At 36.7% G+C, this 10,178-nt stretch overlaps 1 protein-coding gene across 3 annotated transcripts in view; it reads right to left on the bottom strand.

Moving 5' to 3' along the window:
- Positions 1-10,178, bottom strand: part of RAB3IP (RAB3A interacting protein) — a 43,612-nt gene that overhangs the window by 15,709 nt on the left and 17,725 nt on the right. For all 3 annotated transcript variants that reach the window (XM_004386438.2, XM_023740819.1, XM_023740820.1), the window contains one exon: positions 3,425-3,520. In XM_004386438.2, the coding sequence (XP_004386495.1) occupies positions 3,425-3,520 (96 nt within the window). The remainder of the gene's footprint in view (positions 1-3,424; positions 3,521-10,178) is intronic.

Genomic DNA, 10,178 nt, shown 5'->3' with positions numbered 1-10,178 from the left:
TGCCCGGCTACCACCAATGTCCGCCCTGACAGGGAACACAACAGAGTCCTGGATGGAGCAGGAGAAAGGTGGGGTGCAGAACTCAAATTCTAGTAAGAAGACCAGACTTAATGGTCTGACTGCGACTGGAGGTACCCCGGAAAGCATGGCCCCTGGATTCTCTATCAGCCCAGAACTAAAACAATTTCTGAGGCCAACTCTTTAGACAGGGATTGGACTGGACTGTGGGACATACAGTGATACTCATGAGGAGTGTGCCTCTTAGCCCGAGTAGATATGAGAGACTAAACGGCAGCTTCCGTACAGAGGTGAGATGAGAAGGCAGAGATGGTTAGGAGCTGGTTCAAAGGACATGGGGAATTGGGTGGAAAGGAAGAGTGTGCTGTCACAGTATGGGGAGAGCAATTAGAGTCATATAACAGTGTATGTATAAATTTTTGTATGGGAAAAAATAAACAGTTTGAATACAACTTTCCTCATTACTGATATCATCTCTAATAACGTACTTTCTTTCCAAGAAAGCATACACAGTGTCAAGGCTACTAGCCATTGCTAATTACATAGTCTGGAAACTTAAGACAGGTTAACCAAAAAACCAAACCTGTTGCTGTCTAGTCAACTCCGACTCACAGCGACCCTACAGGACCAAGTAGAACTGCTCCACAGAGTCTCCAAGGAGTGCCTAGTGGATTCAAACTGCCGACCTTTTGGTTAGCAGCTGTAGCACTTAATCACTATGCCACCAGGGTTTCCTAAGATAGGTTAGGGACCCAAAACCCATATTTTTTAGATAGACCTTTTCATTAAATGCACAAACTGCATTTCGTGTACTTCACACCCTGCTACAGAGAGGGAGAAGTTTCTTTCTCCTTTTACTTCATCTAACAGAATACATATGTATGTGCAGATGGTAGAACTAAGGAGGACCAAAATTCAAGGCAGGCAAGTAGGAAATCAAAATTAACATAAGTAGTTTAGTGTATCTGCTTTCTTACCTACTGTCCATTTATCATTATAAAATTTGCTTCTACCCAGACAATACTGGGAGGGAAAGTCTTAGGTTTCTGTAAATCTCTTCTGTGTACAAAAATGTACAAAGTCACAGAGCTCTTGTTCGAGATTTTTAATTTCCCACTATTCTTAAATTTACCTTCCTCTCTGGTGACTATTATTAAGTGATTAGTTAACTAAGCAAATAAGGGAAGTAATTTAAAAATGTTTGTGAATGAAAATGACCCCAAAAAGATGGAGGGAAGGACGAGGGTTTATGGAGCAGAGGAGGCATGAAAAGGCCTACCTGTTTTAAAGATAGTCACTGCAGTGTTATTTGCAATGATAAAAATTGTGAAACATGCACTTAATAGATTATGACTATCTTTATAAACAGTAATGACTATGTAGGAATTGGAGCCCTGGTGACACAGTGGTTAAGAGGTTGACTGCTAACCAAAAGGTCAGTGATTCGAAGCCACAAGCTGCTCCTGGGAAACCTTATGAGGTATTTCTACTCTGTCCTATAGGGTCGCTATGAGTCGGAATCAACTTGACAGCAAAGGGTTTTTTTTTTTTAAACGTAGTAATATGAAAAAATGTCATCTGAAGAAAAAATACAAAATATATTAGGATTACAATTATGTAAGAAAATACGCATACCCTCTAAAACTGATATAGATGTTACATAAATAAAAATAAAAGACAGAATTTTTCCTTTTTTCCCCTAAAATATTTTATTACCTTGAAGGTTTTAAGAATAAATCTCGGGAGAAAAAGAAAAAAAATACTGTTAGGTGAAAATGGCACTAGCCATTCCATTAATAATCAGCATTTTTGATAAGGAACTTCTGGAGGCTCAAGATCTCAACCCAAAGAAGGCATTCTGTGGAAGTGGTTCTCAACCAACGAAGTACTAATCCCATCCCCCACCCCCAGAAATATTTATAAATTGTCAAAACGGATCAGGCAGTACTACTAGTACTTTCTGGGCACACCCAAGGATGCTAAACGTCCTGCAATGCCAATGGCAGCCTTTCTAAGAAACACTGCTCCAGCTGGCTAGAAATTTTGGTCTCAGTTGCAGGCTGATGAGGATACATAAAAGCAGCTGTGCCTTCTAACATTCCTCAAGTCATCCGCTATTGGATAACCACGTCAAAGGGTTTGCTTCTTTGTAGTCAATCATATTAAGTTACTCTAAAGCTGCCTCTAAATACTTAGTAAAATAAAAAATAAAAATTTGTCTCCATCTAAGATACTCCACTGGTCTCACCCCTTCACGAGCAAGGGAGAATGAAGAGAACAGGATACAAGGAAAAGATTAGTCCAAAGGACTAATGGACCACAGTACAGCTAGATGGTGCCCGGCTACCACCACTGACTGCTCTGACCGGGATCACGATAGAGGGTCCTGGACACAGCTGGAAAAGAATGTAGAACAGAATTCTAACTCCCAAAAAAAAGACCAGATTTACTGGTCTGACAGACTGGAGAAACCCCGAGAGTATGGCCCCCGGACACCCTTTTAGCTCAGTGATGAAACCCCTCCTGAAGTTCATCGTTCAGCCGGGGATTGGACAGCCTCATAAAACAAAACAGGACTAATGAGGCACAGCAGTCCAGGGACAAGGACTAGGAGGCAGGAGGGGACAGGAAAGTTGGTGATAGGGAACCCTAGGTTGAGAAAGGACAGTGTTGACATGTCCTGGGGTTGTTAACCATTGTCATAGGGCAATATGTGTACTAACTGTTTAATGAGAAACTATTTGTTCTACAAACCTTCATCTAAGGTACAAAAAAAAAAAAAAAAAAAAGATCTATGTGAGATCAAATTGACAACAGCAACTCAAAAGGTTTGATGTGATGCCTAGGGGACAGTGAGTTGAAGATAATGGTGATGAAATAATTTGGCAAAGGATAATGAGAAGACCAGCACAGCTGGAAGAATGTAATCGGTGTCACTGACTTGTATGTGTAGAAACCTTCGTAATGGTGTAACTTTGGCTATGTATATTTTCACCAAAAAAAAAAAAGTCCTCAAGGTCGAGAAGGGAGAGTGTTGACAACTCGTGGGGTTCTTAACCAATGTCATAAAATATGCGTACTGACTGTTTAATGACAAACTATTTGTTCTGTAAACCTTCATCTAAAGTACAATAAAAAAATTTTTAAAAAAATTTATCTCACTTTCCACATATGCCTTTTTAAACCATCTGATACTGGGCAGTTCTTTTTTTTTTTTTCCTTTTAACATCATTTTAAGTTACAGATCCTACATTTCTTAAAAAGATTTTGTTTCATTTGTTTGCTTAGAGAACTTATAAACCTGAGTGAAGCTAAGCATATCTTTTTCAAGATTGCCTCAATAAACAATTCTATTAATACATAAGGAATCAAGATATTGCTCTTGTCGAGGTGTAGACAGACCAACCTCAAATAGACTAGCTGTGAGTTCTTCCAATTCCTGTCCAAGTTGATCTCGTACTTTAGAAAGCCTCTCACATTCTTCATCTTTTAACTTCAGTTCCTATGAGAAATTGATAAATTTATTTTGGATTTCCATAGTTTAAAATTATATTCAGCATACTATATAATCTTTACTAATAAAGTTACAAAATATTAATACTGTCCCCTCCTACAATATTCACATTGAAATGCTTATTTAGGAAGACCATCAGGCAAATCTAGAATTACAAATAATTCCAACTAACATATTAAATTTTCAAATTTCTTTCATCAAACATCCAAAAATTAAATATGCAATATATATTACATGTGAAAATAAACAATAAAATAACTTCATTCTTTTCTTCCCTTTAACTTTTATCTGAATATACTTACTTCCACCAAACAAGGAATTTCTTCAATTATGTTTACATAATTTCAATAAATGTGCAGTGTTTTTTTTTTCATATTTTTTTAAATTGTTTACTTATAGCTCATTTCACACACCACACTGCTATTAATCTAAAATTTCCATTAGGAGACTACACCTATGTAACACTGCAACGAGAGGTAAATGATGCATATCAGCATTTAAAATAAGAAGATAATGACGAAAATCACATCCTACATTTAAACATGACTCTTCAACAGGTCACAAATAGATGTTAAAAATTCCTTTATTAACATGTTAAAAATACGCAATTTTATATTTTCAAGTAGTCTTGAATTAACCTTTCAAACTTATAGATAAATTCAGGCTCCCTATATCTTAGTCACAATTGCATTAATAAAATAATGAGTTAATCATGCTGAATAGTTTTGTCTTTTTAATTTTATTGTGGTGAAAATATACATAACAAAACATATGCCATCTCAACAATTTCTACATGTACAATTCAGTAACACTGATTACACTCCTCAAATTATACAATCATTCTTGCTATCCTTTTCCAAATCATTCCACCACAATTAACATAAGCTTAATGCTGAACAGTTTTTGAACCCCCAAAGACAACTCCTGAAAACCACATATAACCACTAGGGTATCAGAAAAATCCACTGATGACATCTTCTACAGAACTAGGCGAAAGAGAATCCCCACAAATCTTGGAATATGAGAGAATGTAGCTCAACTGCCAACAATGAGGGATCAGCAGCTGTACAGAGCGAGCAGCAGAAAGTGAAAGGGGACTACCACTGTACACTACAAGCCTCAGAACCCAAAAATCACTAACAAATACCCCAAAATGAAAGGACTCTACCCAGAGTGGAAAGCGGAAGAACAAATCTGAGAACAAATGGCGAAAAAGGAACGGTTTTCAGAGGCCGCAAGTTGCAGGTAAGCAAAAAACCTGTGTATGCAGTCAAGACTGCAGCGAACAGTGCTGTGAAGCTCTAAACTCTCAACAATCTCAGAAGTATCCAGCAAAGAGCCCCTTTCAGATAGACAGAGCCTCACCTAAGGGGAAAACTCTTGGAACCTGAAACCAAATTAAGCAGGTTGTGGACAATGAAGATAGGGAGACAGAAAGTTTCAATGGGGGTGGGGGGACAAGGGCAGTAGGGTTCCAAAAGAAATAGATCCCAGGAAGAACTAAGAACAAAATACATATCTCAAAATGGAATGATAAGCCTGTAAAGCTCTCAGAAACACTGGGCGAAAGGAGAAAAACCTTCTCAAACAAGTCTTAGCTCTGAAAGACAGACGTGGCTATACAGATACACCAAATTTTGAGCCTTCCCCATAACAACAGAGGGGAAAGCCCTTAAAATTGAGAAAGCTATCCTGGCCCTATCCTACCCCTTTTACCTGTCTTCCTAATAGTTCAGGAAAATGCAATTCATTTAAACAAGGGAAATAAAAAAGAAATATGTAAAGTTATCATAAGAAAAAGGATAAACACAAAGCTAACTCACCTATAAGGGAAAGAAAATCAAAATGGTATTAAACCTCAACAGCAACATTTTATGCTAGAAGATAATGGAGTTACATTTTTAAGATTCCGAAGGGAAAAAAAAAAAAAAACTAAGCTGAGAATTTTATACTCACCCAGTTATCCTTCAAGTATAAAGACCGCAAAGAGCTTTATGCCTGCAAGACCTTAGAGAATATCTCTTCCATAAGCCTGCTTGACTGCTCTGGTAGAGAATGAGTTTCAGATAACCAAGAAATAACTGGAAAAGCTTTAATGTTAAGGACTAAGAAGCAAATATATATAACTGTAGAACTACAACTAAAAGACAGGGATAAAGCTGACAAAACAGTACCTAAATGTTACAGGCTTTGGCAATAAAAGTAACACAAACAGGAAGATGAGACTAGGTTCACTAACTACTTAAGTATTAGCTGGGAGTAAAGGGATACTAATTGAGACTCAATCAATTAGTACAAACCTAAACATACTTAAGATCATAGAAATGAACATTTTGATAATGTCACTAAAATTAAATGATAGAGGAAAATGGAAGAAATAGTTATTAGATTATTTTAGTATTGCTTATGGTAAGGAACAAAGGCAGTATCTAAAGAAGGAATAAGGGTATATACAAATATCTTTGATTAAAGGTAACCACTAGAATGAAAATCAAACCTTCCTAAATACTAAAAAGAATAAAAAAGGGGAGCACATAGTGAAAAGATTTGTATACACACAAAGAAAACCTATTTGAAAGCTATATGACAGAAAGAGCCTAAACACAGCACTTTTATCAATAAACATAAATGGGCATAATTCACCTACTAAAAGAAAATGATTTTCAGATTGGCTAACAAAACAAAATCCATCTCTATGCTCTACACAAGAAACATACCTAAAACAAAGTGATTCAAATAATTAAAAATAAAAAGATGGGCAGAAGTATACCAAAAAATACAGTACAGATAAAAATAAAACAGTCATCTCAATCTTGATAACAGACCAGGTAGAATAAGGGCAAAAATCATTAAAGAAGAAAAGAAAGCTTCATGATGCTAAAGACTACAATGCACAACAAAAACTTTTAAAATTCCCCCCAAAAAACAAAGTAGACCTAGACAAATAGGAAGAAAGACATAATGTGTTCTCAGAAAGACATCATAAATACACCAATTCTGAGTTAATTTACGAATGTGAACATGCATAAATTTAATGCCAATTCCTTTCAAAACTCTTAAAATTTCACAACTTCAAAAACAATTTAAAAATTAAGTCCATTCATTCAGCATTTCCTACTAGGCAGGCATGGTGGTAAGCCCTCAGGATACAAAACCAAGTAAGCTAACTCTCCCCTTGAAACACTTCCAACTATTAAAACGATACATAAGTCATTCATGAAGCCAAAATTCTTGAATAGTTCCCTACCAGCTACCAAAGTGGCATAAAGCTCATCCTAAAGACCCCCTAAAACATGTGCTCAGTTTCTCATTAGAATTCTTTCTCTTGATCCATACTCTAAAGCTCGACTTAAACTGGTCTAGTCATTCCTCATTCATTCCCCAACCATCTAGGCTCTTTCCCCAAATTATGTCTATTTCTTCTTTAGCCTTTATGGTCCAACTCAATCTACATATATAAAGTCAAATTTGTTCTTCCTGTGAATATTTTTTAGAACTTTATTTGAACTTTTTATTATGATATCTTGTATTATAATATAGTGATTCAAAACTCACTCCTGTAAACATTAGTTTTGTGTTAACAATGCACTGGGCGCATTGGTGGTTCAGTGGTAGAATTCTTGCCTTCTGTGTGGGAGATAACTGGTTTGATTCCCAACCAATGCACCTCATGCGCAGCCACCACCTATCTGTCAGTGGAGGCTTCTGTGTTGCTATGATGATGAACATGTTTCAGCGAAGCTTCCAAAATCACACAGACTAGGAAGAAAGGCCTGGCAACCTACTTCTGAAAAACACAATGGTCCAATCTGCAACTGATTGTGGGGATTGCACAGGACTGGGCAACATTTTGTTCTGTTGTACATGCGGTTGCCATGAGTCAGGGGTCCCCTTGAGGGCAGCTAACAACAAGGTATTTATCTATCTACTGGAGACAGAGAAAAGAGATGAGACCTGGTTCACAATTTTCACGAGGTCATAACCTAATGAGGGAGGAAGAGGAACAAATCTGAAACAGATTCACAAGGCAATTTGGTAAGGCCTACAGGGTAGCTATGAGTCAGAACTGACTCGAAGGCAAAGGGTCTGGGTTTTTGGTTTTACAGTAGTGATGTACACATAGTAGAAAAGGTATGAATTTGCCAAATGAAAAAGACAGAATAAAGCAGTATGCTTTATAGCAGCTAAAGATTGGAGGGGAAGGGTGTTAAAAGAAGACAATGCCAGAAAGTTAGGTTCTTCAGATTTACTGGCCAGGCAGAGACTGGAGAAATCCCGAGAGTATGGCCCCCGGACACCCTTTCAGCTCCGTGGTGAAGTCACTCCTGAGGTTCACCGTTCAGCCGGAGATTGGACAGCCCCCTAAAACAAAACGGGACTAATGAGGCAAAGCAGTCCAGGGACAAGGACTAGAAGGCAGGAGGGGATAGGAAAGCTGGTGACAGGGAACCCAAGGTTAAGAAAGGACAGTGTTGACATGTCGTGAGGTTGTTAACCATAGTCATAGGGCAGTATGTGTACTGTTTAATGAGAAACTGTTCTGTAAACCTTCATTTAAAGTATTAAAAAAAAAAAACAATTATCTATGTGAGATCAAATTGACAACAGCAACTGAAAAGGTTTGATGGAAAGCCTAGGGGGCAGTGAGTTGAAGATAATGGTGATGGAATAATTTGAAAAGGATAGTGAGAATAACAGCACTACTGGAAGAAGGTAATTGATCTCACTGAATTGTACATGTAGAAATTTTTGAAATGGTGTGTCTTTGGCTATGTATATTTTCACCAAAAAAGAAAAAAGTCCTCCAAGGTCGAGAAGGGAGAGTTTTGACATGTTGTGGGTTTGTTAACCAATGTCATAAAACAATATGTGTACTGACTGTGTAATGAGAAACTATTTGTTCTGTAAACCTTCACCTAAAGTACAATAAACAAATAAATAAAAAATAAAAAAAAGGAAGTTAGGTTTATGGCCAACCCTGAAAGGTCTTGAATGTCAGGCTAAGAAATTAGGACCTATCTTAAAGGACTCTGTGACCAAGTATATTTCATCAAATTTAAGACTTCATCATCTTAAGACATTTTACACATCAAGAAAGAAAAAAATGTTCTCAATGCTTTCTTTTCACTTAGAATTTCTATTTTACACTTAGACAAAGAACTCTTTCAAACTGACAGAGACACAGATTTTTATCATACATCATACAGCGCTTTTTGTGCCCTTCCCAAAACCAAGTTCATGCACAAGTAGGCAATGACAACTGTCATGACTGCTGCCAAGTTAACAGCAATTGTAAGATTCACACTGATTTCAGAGATGTTAAAATGGGGGGAAATGTACAACTCAGAATCAATGAAACATGGTATATACATATGTTTATCTCCAACTAGTAAACTCCTTGAAAGTAGGTTATATCAATTTATTTTTCCCCCTACCAGGCCTAGCAAAATGTTGAGTGTTTTGGTTACTCAAAAAATATTTGTTAATAAGAGAAACATAGACGATGTTTACAAACATCCTTGGCCAGAGTTAATAAGGCCAAGTGGAACATGGAATTGGTACCGGTGCATTTTTTAGTAACCTTCTCTGACTACAAGCCAGTCTACTAGATTTTATTTTCCAGACATTTTCATTCTCCTTTAAGAATAATTAAAAGTTGAAAATGACACCTAACACCTTAAAGATCTCATACTTTAGTGAAATTAAGAATCAACAGGGGTGCTTGCTGAAGATGCATATTCCCAAGCCTCAACACAATAATTTTGTTTCAACAGACACGGGGTGGATCTACATTTTAATAAGGATGTACTGTAGCTCAAGTTCTACCTCAGAATTCCACCACAGACTGCTCTTTAGCAACAATCTCTGGAAGATCAAATAGCTAAATAACTATATTATCATTTCTGGCATCCCTGAATCTGAATATAAGTAATCACACAGGTTACCATCATACCTCATATGATAACCACATTAGCAATACAAACAAAAGAAGGCCATTGACACTTTGTATTACCTGAATATACATTTTTAAACTTATAACTAGGAGTAATTTTGCTATACAAGTCTAGAAACCACATTAAAAGAAATAATGCCTTTTACTTTTGGAGAGTTAACCCTCCAAAGAATCCAGGATCACTCAGTAAACTGTTCACAGCAGGTTTTCAATGACTTGATTTGGGCCTATAACAAAAGACGCTCAATCTATCTACTAAAGAAATCCAAATGGGAATGAGACATCATCTCACCTATGGAAAAATTTAAAAGCCAAATAATATAGAGTGTTAGCAAGGGTCTGAGGAAAAGGTAATTAACAAGATGTTAATTACCTTTTAATTAATTAAAAGATGTTAACAAGACAGTAAGAGTAATTTGCAGACTAACAAAATGAAAGGTGGGCATTCCCTTTGATCTCTTAAGTCTATTTGTTATGGACACCTCTGGATCCTCTGACATAACCACATAACAACTCATTCCCTTGAGAAATGGATTAAATTAACAACTGAAATTAGCATGTGTTGTTCTTAAGTAACTATGCCAAGATCTAAGCCCATTCAAAAAAGATAAATATAGCTCTTTGGTCTTATCTCTTGTCTTGGTATGTTTAAAAAGAATCAAGTTATAGCCCATCCCAGGAAGGGGAGGCACC

The sequence above is a fragment of the Trichechus manatus genome, unplaced genomic scaffold, assembly GCF_000243295.1.
Source record: "Trichechus manatus latirostris isolate Lorelei unplaced genomic scaffold, TriManLat1.0 scaffold00164, whole genome shotgun sequence".
Taxonomy (NCBI): domain Eukaryota; kingdom Metazoa; phylum Chordata; class Mammalia; order Sirenia; family Trichechidae; genus Trichechus; species Trichechus manatus.
Note: the sequence above shows the minus strand (reverse complement) of the source record. Positions and strands in the feature narration are given on the sequence as shown.